Genomic DNA, 23,702 nt, shown 5'->3' on the forward strand with positions numbered 1-23,702 from the left:
GGTGGATCACTTGAGCTCAGAATTTCAAGACTAGCCTGGGCAACATGATGAGCCCTGTCTACAAAAACCAGAAAACTAGGGCGGGCACCAGTGGCTCATGCCTGTAATCCCAGCACTTTGGGAGGCCGAGGTGGGCGGATCATGAAGTCAAGAGATTGAGACCATCCTGGCTAACATTGTGAAACCCCGTCTCTACTAAAAATACAAAAATTAGCTGGGCATGGTGGTGTGCGCCTGTAGTCCCAGCTGCTCGGGAGGCTGAGGCAGGAGAATCGCTTGAACCCAGGAGGCAGCGGTTGCAGTGAGCGAAGATCGCGCCATTGCACTCCAGACTGGGCAACAGTGTGAGACTCTGTCTCAAAAAAAAAAAAAAAAAAAAAAAACAAGAAAAGAAAACTATAGCCAGGCATGGTGGCGCAGGCCCATAGTCCCAGCTACTTGGGAAGCTGAGGTGGGAGGATGGCTTGAGCCTGGGTGGTGGAGGTTGCAGTGAGCCAAGATTGTGCCACAATACTCCAGCCTGTGCGATACAGCCAGACCTTAACTCAAGAAAAGAAAAAGGGAGGCAAAAAGATAAATAATCCTATAGAAAAATGAGCTAACAATATGAAAACTCTCAAAGAAGCAAATCTGGGAGCAAGTGAGGTTTATACTCATCAAAGAAGCATACAATTAAGTAGCATCATAGGATCTATTGCAGGGCCAGAGGATATGTTGTTCTTTTGGACCTGATTCTGACAACATCTATTAAAAATTTTAAAATAGCATCCATCCCTTGATCTACCAATCCCTTCCCTATAATCTGACCCACAGAAATAAAAACAACTGAAATTGAAGGGGTGATTACACGAATTTTTATTGTAGCATTTCTTATGGTGGCAAATAAGCAAACTGTGAGTAAACAAGGGGGCAGATGAATAAATTTACAGTATACAATATTAGAGAATATTATATTGCAATTGCTCATCTTACTCTGACCATCAAAATCATTCTTTTTGCTGGGTCCAGGACCATAGCTAACTCAAGGCACAAAAAGATAGTCCTCCTGGTTTGGTCTGAATTTGAGTCCTAGTTATTCTGGTGACTTCAAGGCTACACAAGCACATGGGCAAAACACTTACAAAATATGAAAGATTATTTAACTAAAGCAAAATGAAGAACGGAAGAAGACAGAATAGTTTAGATTCATGTAGACATACAAATATTTTCTTTGGGTATATTACCTCAGAAAATCAACAACTGTCATTTTTAATCTTATCTCAAGACCAACCTCCAGAAACGCTAATAAGTGCTATAGTAATATTAACATTATATTGAGTTTAAAAGAAATTGATATATTTAAAATCACTCTAAGGTTTAAATGCTGTATACTCATTTTCATAATCATTCAAAAATATCAGGCCAGGCATGGTGGCTCATGCCTGTAATCCCAGTGCTTTGGGAGGCTGAGGTGGGCAGATCACCTGAGGTCAGGAGTTCAAGACCAGCCTGACCAACATTAGAGAAACACCGTCTCTACTAAAAATACAAAATTAGCCGGGTGTGGTGGCTCATGCCTGTAATCCCAGCTCTCTGGGAAGCTGAAGCAGGTGGATTACCTCAAGTTGGGAATTCAAGACCAGCCTGGCCAACATGGTGAAATTCCATCTCTACTGAAAATACAAAATTAGCCGGGTGTGGTGGCACATACCTGTAATCCCAGCTACTCAAGAGGCTGAGGCAGGATAACCACTTGAACCTGGGAGGCGGAGGTTGCAGTGAGCCGAGACTGTGCCATTGCACTGCAGCCTGGGCAACAAGAACAAAACTCCGTCTCAAAAAAAAAAAAAAAAAAAAAATTCATTAGTAGTTTTCTCTGTCAATTTATTGTGGAAGGAAATCAAGTAAACAGAAATTCTCAAAAAGATTTGCTTCAAATAAGATAACACTGTGTAGGTGGAAGATCTCTTTTTTCAGCACTGTCTTCCCAGGGTAACAAGGGGGTTGGGATTGACTTGGGTGTGTCTGACTAACTGTGAAAGAAATTTAGTCTGCAAGTTAAAAGTGAAGCTGAAATCCACAAGTTAATGTTTTACTCAATGGCTTATAAAAAAAAGTTTAAGAGTGACACAGTTTTCTCATTTTAAAAGTGGCTAATTTATAATGCTAATACTGGTTATGCAGAGTATTAAAATTTCTGATAAATGTTTTGGTAAAAACTAATTCTCTCCATGTCTGTGCATATATTATTTAATAATATGATCCTTAAATGTATGTGATCAACCTGTGGCAAATCATAACCTCCAAGACTATATACAGATTAGAACTACATACAGATTATGTAAAGATTACTCTTGTGACACTAGTTTAATTGCATTTAAGTTGCCACCCCAATTAAAAATTATTTCATATGATTTTAGAAATATCTTCTATAGAATATTAGTATCTCACTAGGAATGTAAGTCCATTATAATGTTTCATGTATAGCTTCCTCACTCCTCTCTGGACTTTTTAATTTTCAGAAGTTTAAGGAAATAAATAGCACGAATGATAGAATGAACACAAATATTACCACCACCCAGAATTAACATTTTGTTAGTTTACTTAGAATGTTTATGTCTTTTTAATAAGAAATAGATACAAAATTGAAGTATCCTTTAACTACCATGCTTGGTAACATTTCCCTTCCACCTCCTTTCTTCCTAGAGGTAACCACTCCACTTTTGGGAATTGAGTACATACATATCCTTTCAATCCATTCTTTAGTTTTACATAATTTATCTATAACCATGCTTAGTACTAGGGCTGGTTAGTGTTGATTTTATTCAAATTCACAGAAGCATCATTACAGTATGTTCATCATTTTTCTTCACTTGAATGTTTTTTTTTAATCTTTCTGTTAATATATAGACTTAATTTGTCACTTAACTGCTAGAGAGTATTCTACTATGTTACTATGTCACATTTTATTCATCTATTTCACAAGAGACAGGCATTTGTTTCCCAATTTCTGGCTATTATAACTCATGATGCAATGAATTATACAGCTACAGACCAGTATGTGACTCCCTGTGTTCATGTGTTTCTTGGGTATATGCATATATATAGTAGTTCCCCCTTCTCCACAGCTTTGCTTTCCATGGTTTCAGTTACCTGTGGTCACCACAGTTCATAAACAGTTGAGAATAGTACAATAAGGTATTCTGAGAAAGATCATATTCACATAACTTTTATGATTACAGCATATTGTTATAATTGTTCCATTATATTTATTACGGTTTTAAATCTCTTGCTGTGTCTAATGTGTAAACTAAATTTTATCATAGGTATGTATATATAATAAAAAAACATAGACATAGAGTTTGGTCCTATCTGGGTTTCAGGTATCCACTGGGGTTCTTAGAGTCCATCCCTTGCAGAAAATAGGGGACTACCATACTCAAGAGTGGAACTACCAGGTATTCTGGAATGTTTTAGAAATTCTTTCCTGCCCTAAGGTTTTAAAAATATTTTCTTATAAAACTGTTATATTATTAAGTATTGCTTTTTGCATTTTAGTCTTCAGCACTTTTAGAATTCATAAGAAAAATATTTTAACGTATGATGATGGGCGAGATCTATTATTTTTCCATATGAAGAGTCAATTACTTTTTAAATAATCCATGATTTCCCCACCAATTTGGGATACCGCCTCTATCAATTACCAATTCCCCATATATTCATGCATATATTTCTGAATTCAATATTCTGTCTCAGTCTCAGTTTGACTGCTTCAACAACACATAATTTTGATGATTCTAGTTTTACAAGTCATATACGTAGCAAAACATATCACAAAAATGATAATTTTGTCTCTTAATTTCAAAACCTTATACGTCTCCTATCTATTTCTTAATGCATCTGGTAGGCCTTCCAGGAACACATTAAGTAGTGTCCATGACTAGATCCTAACTTTAATGAGAATACTCCTAGAAGTACAGCATCGATAATGCTTGTTGTGGGAGTTTTGGGGGTATGGGTTTTCTTTATACTATAATACTTATTAAACATCACAGTATTTAAGTTTTGAATTGCTGCTGAAGGACTTCCCATATTCATGTCACTTTAATGTAAAATGAATTTTCCAACACACTACTAAGTGTAAAATCTGCTGAATGTTTTGCTAAATCCAAGGCATTCATAGAGAACTTTAATGAGTATGAATTCTCTGGTGTCTAATGTGATGTGACTTTTGGCTGAAAGCTTTCCCACATTCACTACATTGATAAGGTTTTTCACCAGTATGGATTCTCATGTGCAGAGCAAGGGTTGAGAACTGAGAAAAGGCTTTCCCACATTCATTACAACCATAGGGTTTCTCACCTGTATGGCTTCTCATATGCACAGTAAGAGATGAGCTTTGACAGAAGGCTTTCCCACAGACCTTACACTCATAAGGCTTATCACCTGTATGAATTCTCACGTGTACAATAAGTGATGTGATTCGAGAGAAGGCTTTTCCACATTTATTACATTCATAGGGTTTCTCTCCTGTATGAATATTGTGATGTTTAATGAGGTATTGCTTCTGCCTGAAGATTGTTCCACATTCATTGCATTTGTAGGGTTTCTCTCCAATATGAATTTTCTCATGCTCAGTGAGATTTGATTTGCCACTGAAGGCTTTCCCACATTCCTTACATGTATAAGGTTTCTCTCCTGTGTGACTTCTCTGGTGTCTAATGAGGCTTGACTTCTGAATGAAAGCTTTCCCACACCCTTTACATTCATAAGGTTTCTCTCCAGTGTGGATTCTCTGATGTATAATGAGGTTTTCCTTCTGGCTAAAAGCTTTTCCACACTCACTACATTTAAAGGGCTTCTTTCCAGTATGGATGTTCTGATGTTTAACGAGGTATTGCTTCTGGGTGAAGGCTCTTCCACACTGATTACATTCAAATGGTTTTTCTCCAGTATGAATTTTCTCATGCTCAGTGAGATACGCTTTGCCGTTAAAGGCTTTGCCACATTCCTTACATGCATAGGGTTTGGTTCCTGTATGATTTTTCTGGTGTCTGATGACGGTTGGCATCTGAATAGAAACTTTTTCACATTCATAAGGTTTCTCTCCGGTGTGATATTTCTGATGAGAAAGGAAGTTTTCTTTCTGGCCGAAGGCTTTTCCACATTTATTACATTTATATGCCTTCTTTCCTGTGTGACTTCTAAGGTGTAGAGTAAGGGATGAGACTCGAGAGCACACTTTCCCACATTCAGTGCATTCATGAGATTTCTCTCCAGTATGCATGTTCTTATGCTCTAGGAGGTTTTGCTTCAGGCTAAAGGTTTTTCTACATTCATTACATTCATAAGGTTCCTCTCCAGTATGAATTTGATCATGCTGAAGGAGATTTGATTCATGCTGAAGACTTTCCAACATGCCTATCATGCATGTGAATGTAATCAGGAGATTTCCCTAGTATCAAATAAGATGTAATAATGATGAACGCTTTCCCACATTCACTAAATTCGTAGGGTGTATTTTCAATACTAATTCTTGGGTATCTAATGAAGTTAAATTTATGATGGAAGACTTCTCTCACACTGATTACCCTGAGATGAGATGATTACAAAAAGGGATAAAATGTAGCATTCTCTTTATATTCTTAATGGTTCTTATACAGCTTCTCTCATATTTAGGTAAAAATTATTTATAAATTATGTTTCAAACTGTTTTAAACTGAGTCCCATACACAGAAGGGTAGTCTTGAAGAATCAATGACTGTGTTCAGAAGAAATACTTTGTTTCCTAAATTTTCCCTCAGTCTGTATTTTCACAGAGAAAGATGAGACTTAATTTACAAGTCTTTCATGTTGCGTCTTTATCTGTTTATAAACTTCCCAGGCTTCTTCTAAAAGGAAGTACAAAAAAATCATCATTGAAAAAGAGTTAATAAAATATATAGTGCCTGGCACATAATAAATATCCAATAAATTAGGTTATCATTATCATCAACGTAACATCACTAACACCTTTGAAGTTTCCCAGTATTAATCTGATTTCAGAAATGTGTTATTGTAAAACAGATTTTTTTATTGAGATGGAATTTTGCTCTTGTTGCCCACGCTGGAGGGCAATGGCGTGACTTTGGCTCACGGCAACCTCTGCCCTCTGGGGTCAAGCGATCCTCATGCCTCAGCCTCCGGAGTAGCTGGGATTACAGGAGCCCGCCACCACGCCTGGCTAATTTTTGTATTTTTAGTAGAGACGAGGTTTCTCCATGTTGGCCAGGCCGGTCTGGAACTCCTGACTTCAGGTGATCCGCCCGCCTCAGCCTCCCAAAGTGCTGGGATTACAGGCATGAGCCACTGCGCATGGCTGTAAAATAGATTCTTTATCCAAGCCTAGTCTCATTATAAAATAAAGTTCAAATACAAATAACATTCCCAGGTATGTGTAATTTTAACTGCTTTTAAATGTAACCCAGCACGCTTCATAAATCAGTAAAATCAGAGAAAATAAGGCGAAGTATGATGGTTCATACCTATAATCCCAGCATTTTGAAAGGGTGAGGCAGGAAAATTGCTTGAGGCCAGGAGTTTGAGAGCAGCCTGCGTAACATAGTGAGACTCCCGTCTCTATAAAAAATTTAAAAACTAGCCAGGTATGGTGCCTGTAGTCCTAGCTACTGAGGAGGTTGAGGTGGGCAGATGGCTTAAGCCCAGGATTTCAAGGCTGCAGTGAGCTATGATCGTGCCAGTGTCTGGGTGACAGAGCAGGACTCAGTCTTTTATTTTATTTTTTTGAGGCGGAGTGTTGCTCTGTCGCCCAGGCTGGAGTGCAGTGGCGTGATCACGGCTCACTGCAAGTTCCACCTCTTGGGTTCAAGCCATTCTCCTGCCTCAGCCTCCCGAGTAGCTGGGACTACAGGTGCCCGCCACCACGCCCGGCTAATTTTTTGTATTTTTAGTAGAGATGGGGTTTCACAGTATTAGCCAGGATGGTCTCAATCTCCTGACCTCGTGATCTGCCTGCCTTGGCCTCCCAAACTGCTAGGATTACAGGTGTGAGCCACTGTGCCCAGCCGACTTGGTCTTTAAAACATAAAGAATAGGTGAGAAACAGGATGAAAGGACAAATACTTAAAAGACTGGGAGAGCATAGGAAGACAGGACAAAAATAAAATGAACAGAAAATTTTAAATACGGTATTTATTTCTATGTCTTCCCAAAACACCATTAAAATGACAGTAAAGGGTGAAAGGGGACACACACTTTTAAGAACCAAAAAGTTAAGAAGATATCAGTGGACAAAAAGTATTAGGAGGACTAGGGATAGTGGCTCATTCCTGTAATCCCAGCACTTTGGGATGCCAAGGCTGGAGGACTGCTTGAGGCCAGGAGTTTGAGATCAGCCTAAGCAGCACAGCAAGGCTTTATCTCTACAAAAATTAAAAAAATTAGGGAGGTGCAGCAGCATACACCTGAAGTCTTAGTTACTTGGGAGGCTGAAGTAGGAGGATAGCTTGAGCCCAGGACTTCGAGGCTGCAGTATGCTATCATCATGCCATTGCAATCCAGCCTAGGTGACAGAGCATGACCTTGTCTCTAAAAAAAAAAAAAGTATTAGTAAATTTTGGAAAGAAAGCAAATAGAGAACTGTAAATTAACAGCAGAACTGAGTGGTTTAAAGAAAAGCCAGCAGATGTGGGTGCCAGCTTCACAGGTCCGTAACACAGATATTGACAGATAGGCTCTATCAGTGGAGAGACTGGGCAAGAATGGAAGGCAGGGCTTACAAAATGACTGTGAAAGGACCAGCTAATGCCCTGAACTCTCCTAGCTGGACAGAAATGTGAAGTTTATCATCCAGACAAAACCAAGAGGCTCCAAATTGAGTGACAACCAGCAAAGTAATGAGAGCATCATAGTAAGAAGAGAAGAATGAGTAAAAGTTTATACATGTAACAGAGGCTCCTCTACTGTTAGATTTCGAGAATGCTGGTGGTTGCTAGGTGTCAGATGATGGAAGAATTATTTTCTTTTCTTCTTCCTTTTTTTTTTTTTTTTTGAGACGGAGTCTCGCTCTGTTGCCCAGGCTGAAGTGCAGTGGAGTGCTGCTTGGCTCACTGCAACCTCTGCCTCCCGGGTTGAAGGGATTCTCCTGCATCAGCCTCCCGAGTAGCTGGGATTACAGGCACCTGCCACCTCGCCCAGCTAATTTTTGTATTTTTAGTTAGAGATAGGGTTTCGCCATGTTGGCCAGGCTGGTCTCGAACTCCTGATCTTGTGATCTGCCCACCTTGGCCTCCCAAAGTGCTGGGAATACAGGCATGAGCCACTGCACCCGGCCCGGAAGAATTATTTTCTGAAAAAATGAGAGGACCATGAGAACACCTACAGATATTAACATTTAGAATCATCTAAAGAAACATATCTATATTACTGATTGATGCACAGTGAAAACCACCATTTTACAAGCCCCGCTTATGTATACAAATTAATGTAGAGCTAAAGATCAGAAAACATTTGATGAAAGCCCTAACATCAAAGCCAGATCAAACAAAATACAAGGCAAAGAGCAGAAAAACTCACTCATGTAACACTACAATTAATATCATGGAAAGTTAGGAGATTACTATTATCACTACAATGAAATATCAACAGTATTCTATAAAGAGGTGTTTTTAGAAATAAACAATATGAAATTGATCTTAAAAATTCAATATGTTGGGGTAAGAAAGTCTAGAAAATCTCCTAGAATAAAACAAGGAAGAATGGAAGAAGGGAGAAAAAAAGAGTATAATGACTGGAACATTAGTGGGTTAGTGGAAGAATCTAGAAGGTTCAACATCTACTAAAGGAGCTCCAAAGAAAGTATGAGGAAAAATTAGTACAGGACATTTTCAAAGAACTAATAAAGAACACTTCCCAGAATTACAAATCATGAGTCTACATACTTAACAGGCCCATTGAGTACAAAGAACATTCCATTTAAAAAGATCCCAGCAAAAGCACATCAATACGAAATTTCAGCTAGGGATAAAAAGAGGATCCTACTTTGAGACCAGCCTGTGCAACACAGTGTGATATTGTCTCTACTAAAAATGAAAAAGATTATCTGGGTGTGGTGGCATATACCTGTACTCCCTTCTACTTGGGGAGGCTGAGATGGTAGGATGGCTTGAGCCCAGGGGAGTGAGCTATTATTATGCTACTGAACTCCAGCTTGGGCAAGAGTGAGACCTTGTCTTTAAAAAAAAAAAAAAAAAAAATCCTAAATGTTCCAAAACAGTATTTATCATATAAAAGGAAATAAAAGAAAAAGACATACCACATCAAAAAGGCATCAGATTGCAAGACAATGGATAATCCTGACCATAAGTTGTTTCCAACCTAGAGTTCTAGGTTTTACAGTTCTGTTTGAAAGCTTGGGAAGAACCAAAACACAAAAATGGAAAACTAAGCAAACAAAACAAAGAGGCAAATATTAACTCAAAGAAAATCAAAAGGTTATACAAGAAACCAAACAAAATCAGAGCAAATCATTTGGTTTACCAGTCAACAATGCTTACAATGTTACAGTTATGTAAATACTTACAAATGCTTTAATAAAAAAGCAGTGATCTTCCTAGTATCAGAAGTCAGAAGGGGAAGTATGGGTATAACATACTGGGGGTAACCATTTCAGAACCCCGTTAGTAACTGAGAAAACAACCACTCTCAACCTCTGAATTCAAATCCATAAAATACAATATATATGAAAAGAAAAATGTATATACATTTATAAAATATTTTATTAATCAGTTTATCCTATATCTTGAAAATAGATTATAAACCACCTTTTTAAATGCCCAAAGAACATTCTTAAAATCAGCCCATATAGTATTATTCCACAAAGTAGTAAAGGATGGACAAAATACTCTGACCAAAAAAACAAAAACAAAACACAACACATAGAAATGGCAGAACAAAAACAAAACCTTTCACTTGTAAATTTCAAAATCTACTGGTTTGAACAAACCCTTAGCCAGAGAAAATTAAAATAAATTGCAGAATATTTAGAAATATTATTCATGAAAACAAAGTATGACAGAACCTATAAAACATATTTTTAAAAAATGCTTGGAGAATGAAGTTTTAGCATAAATGCTTACATTATGTTTTAAAAAGTAGTAAAATAAGCACTCAAAGTAATTAACATAAGAAAAAGAAAATATAAGAAAAACACACCGGGCGCGGTGGCTCATGTCTGTAATCCCAGCACTTTGGGAGGCCGAGGTGGGCAGATCACTTGAGGTTAGGAGTTTGAGACCAGCCTGGCCAACATGGTGAAACCCCATCTCTACTAAAAATACCAAATTAGCCGGGTGTGGTGGTGCGCGCCTGTAATCCCACCTACTCGGGAGGCTGAGGCCAGAGAATTGCTTGAACCCTGGAAGAGGAAGTTGCAGTGAGCCAATTGTGTCACTGCACTCCAGCCTGGGCAACAGAGTGAGACTCTGTCTCAAAAAAAAAAAAAAAAAAAAGAAAAGAAAAAGAAAAAGAAAAACAGAAAATTAGTAAATATAAGAGAAAGAAATTAATGTATTACAAACAGAAAAAGAAAAATAATAAATTCATGAGTGGATTCTTAGGGGAAAACTTAAAAGAAGAGCAAAAAAGAAAAAGATATTTGGAAATAACTATAGATAGAAAATAAGGATAGTACAGACTATTTTGTTAAACCCCATACAAATAGAACACTTAGCAAGTATAACCTATGCAAACTGAAACCAGAAAAGACAGAAAACCTAAACAGAAAAATAAACATAGAACAAAATAGGGCTGGGTGTGGTGGCTCACACCTGTAATCCCAGAACTTTAGGAGGCCGAGGCAGGTGGATCATTTGAGCCCAGCCGTTCAAGACCAGCCTGGGCAGCCGGGCACGGTGGCTCACCCCTGTAATCCCAGCACTTTAGGAGGACAAGGCAGGCGGATCATGAGGTCAGGAGATCAAGACCATTCTGGCTAATGTGGTGAAACCCAGTGTGTACTAAAAATACAAAAAAAAAAAAAAAAAAAAAAAAAAAAATTAGCCAGGCGTGGTGGCGGGCACCTGTAGTCCCAGCTACTTGGGAGGCTGAGGCAGAAGAATTACTCAAACCCGGGAGGCAAAGCTTGCAGTGAGCCGAGATCGCCCCACTGCACCCCAGCTTGGGTGACAGAGCAAGACTGTCTCAAAAAAAAAAAAAAAAAAAAAAAGAAAAAAAGACCAGCCTGGCCAAAATCGTGAGACCCTGTCTCTACAAACAATTTAAAAATTAGGTGGGCACAGTGGCAGGCGCCTGTAGTCCCAGCTGCTCAGAAGGTTGAGGTGGGAGGATTACTTGAGTTAGGAGCTCAAGGCTGCAGTGAGCTGTGATCATGCCACTGCACTCCAGCCTGGGAGACCCAGCAAGACCTTGTCTCAAAAAAAAGAAAGAAGAAGGGAAAAATAGAGCTCTTGCTCCTTAAAGCCCAAGGCATAGATGGCTTAGTATGTGAATTTTACTTAACTTTGATTAGATAGTGGTATTATTTATTTTAAGTTTTCCAATTACTTTTAAAAAATTCATGAAAATTGGTATGATGCATAACAGATCAGGACTTATGCTACTTACATTCCAAACAATCCAAAAGAAAATTCAAAATTACATCTCCTTTGTAATTAAAACCCTACATCTGGCCAGGCGCGCTGGCTCAAGCCTATAATCCCAGCACTTTGGGAGGCCGAGACGGGCAGATCACGAGGTCAAAAGATCCAGACCATCCTGGCTAACACAGTGAAACCCCGTCTCTACTAAAAAATACAAAAAACTAGCCGGGCGAGGTGGCAGGCGCCTGTAGTCCCAGCTACTCGGGAGGCTGAGGGAGGAGAATGGCGTAAACCCAGGAGGCAAACAAACAAACAAACAAACAAAAAACCCTACATCCTTCACACACTTATCAGAATTGAATTTTTAACACTGTAAATGACAATGCTGAACTAAACTAGAAAACATCATCAGAATGCCAAGTAAAATGGTTCTTTCACTGGGCATAGTGGCTCACGCCTGTAATCCCAGCACTTTGGGAGGCCGAGGCGGGCAGATCACGAGGTCAGGGGATCGAGACCATCCTGGCTAACACGGTGAAACTCCGTCACCACTAAAAATACAAAAAATTAGCCAGGCGTGGTGGTGCGCGCCTGCAGTCCCAGCTACTCGGAGGCTGAGGCAGCAGAATGGAGTGAACCTGGGAGGCGGAGCTTGCAGTGAGCCGAGATAGCGCGACTGCACTCCAGCCTGGGTGATGAAGTGAGACTCCGTCTCAACAACAACAACAACAACAACAACAACAACACAAAAACAAAAAAAAAAGGTTCTTTCAACATTTATCCCATGGTTTAAAAAATATTCTCAGGACCGGGTGCAGTGGCACACGCCTGTAATCCCAGCACTTAGGAAGGATGAGGCAGGCAGATCACCCGAGGTCAGGAGTTTGAGACCAGCCTGGACAACATGGTGCAACTCTGTCTCTACTAAAAATATAAAAATTAGCTAGGCATGGTGGTGGGCACCTGTAAATTCCAGCTACTCAGGAGGCTGAGGCAAAAGAATCGCTTGAACCCGGGAGGCAGAGGTTGCAGTGAGCCAAGATTGTACCACTGCGCTCTAGCCTGGGTGACACAGCAAGACTCTGTCTCAAAAAATAAAATAAGGCCAGGTGCAATGGCTCACGCCTGTAATCCCAGCACTTTAGGAGGTTGAGGCAGGCAGATCACAAGGTTGGGAGTTTGAGACCAGTCTGGCCAACACAGTGAAACCCCGTCTCTACTGAAAATACAAAAAATTAGCTAGGCGTGGTGGTGGGCGCCTGTAATCCCAGCTACTTGGGAGGGTGAGGCAGGAGAATCACTTGAACCTGGGAGGCAGAGGTTGCCGTGAGCCGAGATCGCGCCACTGCACTCCAGTCCAGGTGACAGTGTGAGACCCATCTCAAAAAAATAAAAAAATAAAAAAATAAAAGCTTTCGAAATAGAAGTCAAAATGCTCTAACGCCTAGCAAACTCTTAATTGTATTCTATGTAAATAGTGACCTGTTAAAACAAGGGTTGGCGCCAGGTTGGTGGCTCACGCCCATAATCCCAGCACTTTGGGAGGCCGAGGCAAGTGGATCACCTGAGGTCATGAGTTCAAGACCAGCCTGGCCAACATAGTGAAACCCTGTCTCTACTAGAAATACAAAAAGTTAGCTGGGCGTGGTGATGTGTTCCTGTAATGCCAGCTACTCAGGAGGCCAAGGCAGGAGAATCATTTGAACCTGGGAGGTGGAGGTCGTAGTGAGCCGAGATTGCACCATTGCACTCTGGCCTGGGCAACAAGAGTGAAACTCCATCTCAAAATAAATAAATAAATAAAATAAAATAAACAAAAACAAAAACATCACAAGGTTGGCAAACTAAAAGAGTTTTTCTGGAACATGGCCGTCTTTATTCATTGTCTTGTCCATGACTACTTTCACAGTATAATGCTAGAGTTGAGTAGCTGCAATGGAGACCCTGTAGCCTACAAAGACTTAAATATTAACCATCTGGCCCCTTACAGAAAAAGTTTGCTGAACTCCTGTCCTAGCGTAGCAATTCCTCCATCTTCTATCTGGCTGAAACCAGGATGCATTGTTGATCCAGCTCCAACCACAACCAGATAATAAAGAGAGAACCTGGGAGGAATCCATATCCTTCAGGGACCATAAGCACCAAAGTTAGCACGCAAATCCAGACTATTCACTACATGAGTGTTATGTGACCAAGAAATCAATTCCTACATTCCTTAAACTGGCACTTTGAGGTTTATTACAGTCACTTAGCTTTACTGTGATTAGTGCACTTCTTATTGCTTTAAGTATCATGAATCTGAGATGCCTAACAAATATTAATCACCAGCCTGGACCTCTCTCCTCAACAACCAATTCAAATATCCAACTGACTACTCAACATTTCCACCTGGATGTCTAATAGTGATCTCACTTACCCTACCCCTATTCAAACTCTTGCTCCAGCTCCCAAACCAACTCCTCTCAAATTCTTCTCATCTCTTCAAATAGCAATCTCATTCTCTTTGTTGCTCAAAAAACATTTATCTTTCTGTCAGATTACACACTCTTTACAACCTCGTGCTTGCCAGCTATTTTGGACAAGCCTCTCTGTGACCACCAAGGTCTAAGCCAGGTGTCTTGCCTGGATTATTTAACAGCTTCCTTACCAGTCTTGCTATTTTAGCTTTCACCTCTTTACAATTCTCAACACAGCAACCACAGTAATCTTGTCATCGTCAAATCATGTCACTGCTCTACTTGAAAGCCTTTTTGTATCCTCATAAAAACATTTAGAAGCATATAGCAGACACCGTTAACAGTGGCTGCTTCTGGGAAACAAGGAATTGAAGGCGAGGAATAAAGAGACATACCCAATTGTTTTAATTTTCTATGAAGTATATATATTACATTTTGATAATAATAGTTTTTTTTTTTTTTTTTGAGATGGAGTCTCACTCTGTAGCCCAGGCTGGAGTGCAGTGGCGTGATCCCAGCTCACTGCAACCTCCGCCTCCCGGGTTCAAGTGATTCTCCTGCCTCTGGCTCCTGAGTAGCTGGGATTACAGGCGTGTGCCACCACGCCAGGTTAATTTTTGTACTTTTAGTAGAGACGGGGTTTCACCATGTTGGTCAGGCTGGTCTCGAACTCCTGACCTCGTGATCTGCCTGCCACAGCCTCTCAAAGTACTGGGATTACAGGCATGAGCCACCATGCCCAGCCATTGTTATTTCTTTTTAAAATTAACAGCGAAATGAACTAATAGGAAGTTAGCACTAATCCCCAAGCCTGCAATATTGTTAAAAAGCAGGAGGTGACACAGCATTGGACTATGATGGCTGGAGGTAGGAAGACAATGGAAAACAAGAGTAAGGAAGTAAAATTCAATTCTGAGGAATATAACAATGGAAGGAGAAAGAATGACAGAAAGTTAAAATGTAAAGAATCTACTTGCTAGTTTTCGAAATTTTTTTTATTGATACATAATAGTTGTACATAGAAAGATTACATTTTAAAGAAAAGAGCTTACATGCTAGTTTTTGAAAGCTAACAGATCTATGAAGGACTGAATGCTTAAGGAAATGCATCTAGGCATACGGGAAAAGTGAAAAATGGAGAATGTTAGTGAAAGGAAGAAAAGTGAAATTGAGGCTGTAAAAAATCATAAACGTGAGACTGTGAATGATGTAGAGTGACTGGCATCCAGAACAGAGTTTAGAAGAGCAATCAGTCCTCTAGAATCTGATAAAAGGGATGCATAGATTCAGGAAGACGGTCTGGAAATGTCATTTAGGTATCTAAAGAACTCCCAGCAACAGTCACTCTAAAAGACAAAGGCTAGTACAAAAATCTCAAAACAACAACAACAAAAACCCACAACAACTCAGAGGCTGAGGCTGCAAACTCTCACTGAATAACTGCAGTAAGTCTTTATCCCATTCACACCTACCAGCTTCTTGCTTACTCACAGAGAACCTTCTTCACATTTCTTTCTCAATCATCTGTTGCTGTTCTTCTTTTAAGTGTTGACTTTAAACTTGTGAGAAGAAAAATCACACTGGACTTGGATGTTATGGTTGGGGAACAAAGCAGCATCCCAAAATTCAGGCAGAGCCCTTAGAACTCTAAGAGGTTTTGCAGCTCCTGAGGATGTACAAGGAAGCAAGCCTGTGAAAAAGAACAAAGTAATGATGACTCTTTGGCTTTGACCTACATGCGAGCAAGTAGAAAAAGAGTATTTGTACATAGCATCTCAGGCCAGCATCCATTATGCCATTCAAAAGCTCTACACATTTCAATGGCCAGGCATGGAAGCTCACGTCTGTAATCTCAGCACTTTGGGAGGCCAAGGTGGGCAGATCACTTGAGGTCAGGAGTTCAAGACCTGCCTGGCCAACATGGTGAAACCCCATCTCTACTAAAAACACAAAAATTAGCCAGGCGTGGTGGTGGGCACCTGTAATCCCAGCTGCTCAGGAGGCTGAGGCAGGAGAATCACTTGAAGCCAGGAGGCAGAGGTTGCAGTGAGCCAAGATCACGCTACTGTACTCCAGCCTAAGCGACAGTGGGAGACGCCATCTCAAGGAAGGAAGAAAAAAAAAGCTCTAAACATTTCAAAAATGAGAAACAGAAGGGACTTTATTTTCAGAATTTAGGTTACACAGAGAAACTATAAGAGACAAAGATGCCAGAGTGATCCACAATCACAACCTGTACAGGTTCCTTCGAGCAGGTGTCACTTGTGACCTTGCTCCTGACTGAAGTCACATTTTTGAATATAATTTTTCCCCATAACACTTTTCTCATAAATATGAAGTAACCAACCTTGAGTGATATTGAAAAAATACAGGAAATTATTCTGATGGTATTTATAAGTCAGAGCTCTAAAAAATTTAGAGGACTAATATTTTACTTAGATTAACTAGAAGTTAAATATAATAAGTATCCTATAATAATAGTCTTCCCCTGATATCACAGCGGATTAGTTCCAGGATCACTGTGGATACCAAAATCTGCAGATGCTCAAGTCCCTTATACTTTAAATATAAAGCCAGGCACGGTGGCTCATGCCTATAATCCCAGCACTTTGGGAGGCTGAGGCAGGTGGACCACTTGAGGTCAGGAGTTGGAGACCAGGCTGGCCAAGATGGTGAAACCCCATCTCTACTAAAAATTAAAAAATTGCTGGGCATGGTGGTGCACACCTGTATCCCAGCTACTTGGGAGCCTGAGGCAGGAGAATCACTTGAACCCAGGAGACGGAGGTTGCAGTGAGCCAAAATTGCACCACCGCACTCCAGCCTGGGTGACAGAATGAGACTCTATCTCAAAAAAATAAAAATAAAGTATATGGAAGTATACTTATTACATATAACCTAGGCACATCCTCCCATATACTTTAAAATTATCTTCAAATTACTTATCATACATAATACAACATAAATGCCTGGTAAGTAGTTGTTGTACTATATTGTTCAAGGAATCATGACAAGAAAAAAAATCTGTACATGTACAGCACAGACACAACCATCACAAGCTTAACAACAGTTATGATTCATGTTTGTTGAATACGTGGAAGCAGAACCTACAGACACAGAGGGCTGACTGTATGCTCATTCACTGATTCAGCAAACATATGCATTTATGATTATGTGTGCTGAGAAACCTTGGTTTACAATTTGTAATGGGATATAACAAATGAAAGGAGAAAACTTACTCAGAAGCCTTCTCTAAGATGTGAGAGACTTAGAACCTGGCTAGCCCGTGCTATGAACTGCTGAAACGGGTACAGAGGGGAAATAGATGGAGGCAGACTGCAGGAAGAAGGAGCTATCAGTATGACACTTCAGACATAAAGAGCTTGAAGTTCCAGTGCAACTTCCAGGTGGACTGTACATTGGGCAATTAGATAATATGGATCAGGAGCTCAGGACAAGCCTCCAGTAGAAACTGATATTTATTAGTCACTGCATTAGATGAAGCCATGGCAGCGTAATGTTGTTGCTGATAGGAGTACTTAGGGGTGAAAAGATGATCAAGGCCAGAAACTTAGAAACACCAATAGTTAGAGGAAAAGCAGAAACTAAGTCCTGTCTTCTTTGTATCTTTTACTTTTTCTGTGTATTTCAAAACTATTAACACTGTTACTTTTTTATTTTATTGAAAAATATGTTAAGAATAAGTGTGACAAGATACTTTAAGATAGAATACTTCTATCTTTATATATAGAAGAAAAAAATTTCCCCTATATTTACAAAAGGCTGGGGAAACCCTGATTAAATTAGGAGTCAGATTGCTGCCCTCATTGACGAACTAGGGAGTTTCTTGACCTCTGCACTAAAGGCAGGACAAGCAGCTTCCCAATTCTGTGCTGTCTGCACTAGTGGAAACTAGTGAGGATATTCCTTAGAAACTCTTAAAGATATTCCTTAGTTCAGGGTCTCTCTAAGCAACTGCACCGAAGTTTCTCCAAAGTATCAAGAAAAGTCAATGCCTACTGGGTGTACAGGCATCCAGTAACAAGTTTTTCGGCAATCTTTCCTCTTTAAAAAAAAATGGAAAGGTAATGCTGATTTTGTTTTCTACTCCACAATAGGTCTGCTTTTATATAAAAATCACGTTTAAAAGTACTTATCCGCTCAATTCCTTAGCCTTTCCCTTTTCCTATTTTCCAAAAAATGCATCTTTATTATTTTAGAAATGAGAAAAGTGAGGCTTAGAGGTTACTACCTCACAAAGCCATCTGTCCATCCTCACAAACTTGGAACCAGTTTCTCACTAACTCTGTAACCCTCAATACTCCCTCACACCCTCGGTCACCCACTCGCGAACCCACCCGTTTCCTACTGTACCCCTGCCCCCAGCCACACAAGCTCTGATCACCGCACATCACAGAAGGCGATTCCTCCCCTCCACACTCCCCAGCCCCGTCGCAGGCACTGCAAATCCTCTCCTCCAGCGTCCCTGGCCCGTTTCAGTGTCCACAAACCCAAGTCCCACAGAGCCGAAACCAACTCACCGGCAGACAAAGACCACCATGGCGAGTCGGAGAGTCCGCGCCTGCGCACTCCTTCGGCGGGCAGCGCTCCCAGAGGTCTCCTGGGCTGGGCCAGGCCCAGGCTCAGAACCGGACGGAATCTACAGATCTTGGCCCGTCCTCCGTGCCACTCTTTTGAGGGTAGACTACATTTCCCAGAAGGTTCAGCGGTTTGAGTCTGCTTTTCGCGCGAACTTTCTTTCCTCCGCTAGAGCTTGTGGGACTGTCTCCCTGGCCGGGGCAGGGTGTAAGGCCGAGTCTTAGTTTACTCGATCCCTGGGACTGGGTAGTGTGTGCCACACGTGTGAGATCAGCTTAAACACGCTGTACTGACTTCATGTAAGAGCCACGGTGCGATAGTAAGCCAGGACCCCCAGGAGACTCTCAGACACGGTTCGGGAATGAGGGTAATCACTTTGGCTAGGCTCAAGCCGAGCGCCATCTTGCCCATCGTGGGCGTGGCGCTGAACTACATTTCCCAGAAGGCGCCGCGCTCTCGGTCCTTCCCCTCGCGACTCCCGCGACTCCGTGGAGAGGTGCGAGCGACCCAGGTGCTGGGCTCTGAGCCGGTCGGCTGGGAGACTACGTGATCCCGAGGAGGTTGGAGGTGAAGCGTCTAGAATCCGGTGCGGGGGTTGAGACTGAGTATTAAGTCTGTTCAGGCGGAACGGGCCGAGGAAGGGCGATTGTGAAATTGTGATTTTGTGACTGTATGTCCTAGCACAGGGTGTGTGTGATTGTGACTGTGTGACACCTTGTGTACGGATGTGGGGAGGACTCTGTGGGTGTCCCGTGAGTCCCTGGGTTAGGACTGTTAATGTGTGACTGTGTAACGCTGTGTGAGGGTGTGGGTTAGCTGTGATTGTGTGCCCGCGGTTAGTGTGTGATTGTGACTCTGTGACCATATGTTCGTCTGTGCGCAGATATAGGGGGCTTCGTACTTGTGTAGTTGTGACTCTGTCCTTGTGTGGAAATATGGAGGTTGGGTGCTTGTGACTTTGTATCCAGTGGTGGGTGTGTGACTGTCAAGCACTGTGTGTGCGTGGAGTTGAGACTGTGTTTGTGTGTCTTTGACCAAATGTCACACATAGTCATATATGACAGCAGAAGACACCTCGGTCCCATGATAGTAAAGGGGATTTTTCTATGACACTGAGTTTGAGTTGGAAGCCCCAGTTTCCTCTGATAGCCCTCCCATGGTGGGGGAGGGGAACGCAGAGTAAGCTCTGGCGTTGTCATTTGGGCACCAGGGGAGGTGTATTGTCTTCTCCCTTCTCATTTATGTCCTCCAAGAGAGGTTCCCCAGAGGAGAGGAAATAGTGGTTGTGATATCTAAAAGCCATGTTTAAGGTGCCTTGAAGTTTTCTCTTTGTTCCTGAAATGCTTTGTTTTTCCAGGACATGATTTTTTTTTTTTTTTTTTTTTTTTTTTTGAGACGGAGTCTCGCACTGTCGCCCAAGCTGGTGTGCAGTGGGGCGATCTCGGCTCGCTGCAACCTCTGCCTCCCAGGTTCAAGCGATTCTCCTTCCTCAACCTCCCGAGTAGCTAGGCTTACAGGTGCCGGTCACCATGCCCGGCTAATTTTTTTCCTTTGTATTTTTAGTAGAGGCGGGGCTTCACTATGTTGGCCAGGCTAGTCTCGAACTCCTGACCTCGTGATCTGCCCGCTTCTGCCTCCCATAGTGCTGGGATTACAGGCATGAGCCACGGTGCCCGGCTGATTTTTTTTTTTTTTTTTCTCTTAGCAAATGCTGAAAAGGACTTAACAGGTAACCTGGAATCTTACGTTTCTCTTTGGAAATATCTTCCTAATTTTCTTTTTTGTTGTTGTTGTTTTTTTTTTGTTTGTTTTTTGAGACGGAGTCTCGCTCTGTCGCCCAGGCTGGAGTGCAGTGGCGCGATCTCGGCTCACTGCAAGCTCCGCCTCCTGGGTTCACGCCATTCTCCTGCCTCAGCCTCCTGAGTAGCTGGGACTACAGGCGCCCGCCACCGCGCCCGGCTAATTTTTTGTATTTTTAGTAGAGACGGGGTTTCACCGTGGTCTCGATCTCCTGACCTTGTGATCTGCCCGCCTCGGCCTCCCAAAGTGCTGGGATTACAGGCGTGAGCCACCGCGCCCGGCAATTTTCTCTTATTAATATAGCAAATTGTTCAGTTTATCATGTATGCCTAGTTTGGTTTTACCTATATACATATGTAGATATATATGCATATACATACAAATACACATATTTGTATATGCACATATTGACATGTATCTAATGTTATAAGTGATATTTTAACTTCCTACATAATTGAAAGCTATTTAATATATTAAATTGTAGATACTATTCATTGTTTTGCCACATATGTGGCTAACCCAATATCCATTCCCTTCTTTATTGCTATAAAAGTCCTGATGTTGTTTGTTTGCTCTGCTTAAATAAAGAAAAACAAACAGAAAACCAACAAAAAAACCCAAACTCTACATGTTCTAGCTTCTCCTGTTGATGTAAGTTAAAGTTCTTAGATTGGGCTTCTCAGACAGTTCTTTTCTTTTTTGAGACGGAGTCTCCACTCAGTCACCCAGGTTGGAGTGCAGTAGCATGATCTCGGCTAACTGCAACCTCCACCTCCCAGGTTCAAGCAGTTCTCCCGCCTCAGGCTCCTGAGTAGCTGGGATTACAGGCGCCCGCCACCATGCCCGGCTAATTTTTGTATTTTTAGTAGCGACAAGGGTTCCACCATGTTGGCCAGGCTGGTCTCGAACTTCTGACCTCAGGTGATCCACCCGCCTCAGCCTCCCAGAGTACTGGGGTTACAGCCATGAGCTACTGCGCCTAGCCCCTCAGGCAGTTCTTTAAAGGTGTGGGGATGGTGTGGGGCAGTCTCGGTGCGCATGCATTCTTTTCCCCCTTTCTGTCTGGAATGTGGATATCATGCTACATGCAGAGCAGCTATCTCATAACCATGTATTTTTTGTTTTTTGTTTTTTTTTTCAGACAGAGTCTTGCTCTGTTGCCCAGTCTGGAGTGCAGTGGCACAATCTCAGCTCACTGCAACCTCTGCCTCCTGGGTTCAAATGTTTCTTACATTTTCTAGATATTAGCTCCCTGACAGTTTTAGACTCTGCTGATATCCTCTTATGTATTCTGTTTATTATACTTTTTATTAAATAGAAATACTTATTTTAATATTGTTATGTGTTTGTGTATATGTGTATGGCTTATGGTATTATTATTTAAGAAACATTTTTCTGGCTGGGAGCAGTGGCTCACACCTGTAATCCCAGCACTTTGGGAGGCCAAGGTGGGTGGATCACCTGAGGTCAGAAGTTCAAGACCAGCCTGGCCAACATGGTGAAACCCCGTGTCTACTAAAAATACAAAAATTAATCGGGTGTGGTGGCGGGCTCCTATAATCCCAGCTACTCAGGAGGTTGAGTCAGGAGAATTTCTTGAACCTGGGAGATGGAGGTTGCAGTGAGCCAAGATCGTGCCACTGTACTCCAGCCTGGGCAACAAGAGCAAAACTCTGTCTCAAAAAAGAAAAGAAAAAAAGAAACATTTTTCTTTTCTAAGGTCACGAAGAAATTCTTCTACATTTTTGTCTATTGACTTTGTAGTTCTATCTTACACAATTAGGTCTTTAACCTATTCCAGAGTAAAATTTTGTATTTTCAAAAAAAAACGATTCTCCCATAATTGTCTCTTGCAGCCCTTCTCTGTGAGATGGTATTTTTTCCTGCCTCTGGATGAAATGTCTGGCACGTGTCATTGTAGTCAAAAATCCAGGGAGGCTGAGGCGGGCAGATCATGAGGTCAGGAGATCGAGACCATCCTGACTAACACAGTGAAACCCCATCTCTAATAAAAAAAAATACAAAAAATTAGCTGGGCGCGGTGGCAGGCGCCTGTAGTCCCAGCTACTCGGGAGGCTGAGGCAGGAGAATGGTGTGAACCTGGGAGGTGGAGCTTGCAGTGAGCCGAGATCGCGCCACTGCACTCCAGCCTGGGCAACAGAGCGAGACTCCGTCTCAAAAAAAAAAAAAATCCAGTAGACAAGATCAGCCTTAATTTGCTAAATGAAATACCTGGTGTATTATAATTATTAGTACTTTAAACTGTTTAAGACTTCTTCCTACAGCTGAATCTTATGTAAAGATGGAAAGGAATGAGGAAAGGAGTATGTGAGCAGCTTCCATTTCCTCTCCATGGTCTTCTCAGCTTCCTCCAACAGTAGATTGCTCAGCCTCCCTAAAGTAGGAGAAGAGGAAGGGGAAGGAAGAAAGGTAAGAGACAGGAAAGAGCCGGGCGCGGTGGCTCACGCCTGTAATCCCAGCACTTTGGGAGGCCGAGGTGGGCAGATCACAAGGTCAGGAGATCGAGACCATCCTGGCTAACACGGTGAAACCCCATTTGTACTAAAAATACAAAAAATTAGCCAGGCGTGGTGGCGGGCGCCTGTAGTCCCAGCTGCTGGGGAGGCTGAGGCAGGAGAATTACTTGAACCCGGGAGGCGGAGCTTGCAGTGAGGCGAGATCGCGCCACTGCATTCCAGCCTGGGCAACAGAGCGAGACTCCATCCCAAAAAATAAAAATAAAAAATAAAAGAGACAGGAAAGGTCTTACTTAACTGGTATTGTTATAATCAGTGTTTGGTTCTCTCCTGCCTTCACGGATAGTCAAAGCTCAGCCTTTTTCTTATTGTTAGGCGTTTTTACGGGTTTCTAAGCAAATACCTTGCTGCAGATCTTCAACTGCAGGGGAGGCCATGTTGTCAGAACATCCTGTTTACAGAGGCCACTTAAAATCCTTTCCTTAACTGTAGGCATACTGTGGTCATCCTTTTCTGGTGGGTCACATTGATCCTCCAGAAGTTCTCTAGAACAGGATCCAAGATCTCCTGAGGTCAGCTTACTCCATATGGTCCATATCCTGTCACCACGTGCGAATCAAGTTCCTATCTCTGTTTCCCCTAAATGGCAGGAAAAAAGGTAACGTTCTCCTGGGAACTCTCTTAACACACTCCCCTTTGGATATTAGAGGGACTGGGATGGATCGGGTCAACTTGCTTGGTTTGATTAGAGGAGGAAACATCCACCTCCTTTCCTCAGGGTGCTGAGAACACAC

General features: G+C 41.7%; 1 protein-coding gene across 12 annotated transcripts; it reads right to left on the reverse strand.

Annotated features, from left to right (window-relative positions):
- Positions 1 to 831: 831 nt before the first annotated feature.
- ZNF260 (zinc finger protein 260) lies at positions 832 to 18,622 on the reverse strand. Of its 12 annotated transcripts, none has more exons than XM_077982600.1 (4): positions 18,574 to 18,622; positions 15,524 to 15,722; positions 9,293 to 9,388; positions 832 to 5,870 (listed from the first exon to the last, which is right to left on the reverse strand). In XM_077982600.1, exon 4 carries the CDS (start codon positions 5,405 to 5,407, stop codon positions 4,169 to 4,171), a length of 1,239 nt encoding a protein of 412 aa, XP_077838726.1. In that variant the 5' UTR covers positions 5,408 to 5,870; positions 9,293 to 9,388; positions 15,524 to 15,722; positions 18,574 to 18,622; the 3' UTR covers positions 832 to 4,168. The 12 variants fall into 12 exon arrangements, 10 of the variants coding, with proteins under 10 accessions (XP_077838726.1, XP_077838727.1, XP_077838725.1 ...); XM_077982601.1 differs by having other exon boundaries at positions 9,293 to 9,420; XM_077982599.1 differs by lacking the exon at positions 9,293 to 9,388 and having other exon boundaries at positions 832 to 5,434; positions 5,821 to 5,870; positions 15,505 to 15,722.
- Between the last annotated feature and the right edge of the window lie 5,080 nt (positions 18,623 to 23,702).

Source organism: Macaca mulatta, chromosome 19, assembly GCF_049350105.2.
Source record: "Macaca mulatta isolate MMU2019108-1 chromosome 19, T2T-MMU8v2.0, whole genome shotgun sequence".
Classification (NCBI taxonomy): domain Eukaryota; kingdom Metazoa; phylum Chordata; class Mammalia; order Primates; family Cercopithecidae; genus Macaca; species Macaca mulatta.

Excerpts from the sequence above, each read along its gene's own strand:
- ZNF260 (XM_077982598.1), bottom strand. The coding sequence starts at position 5,407 with ATGATAGGCATGTTGGAAAGTCTTCAGCATGAATCAAATCTCCTTCAG.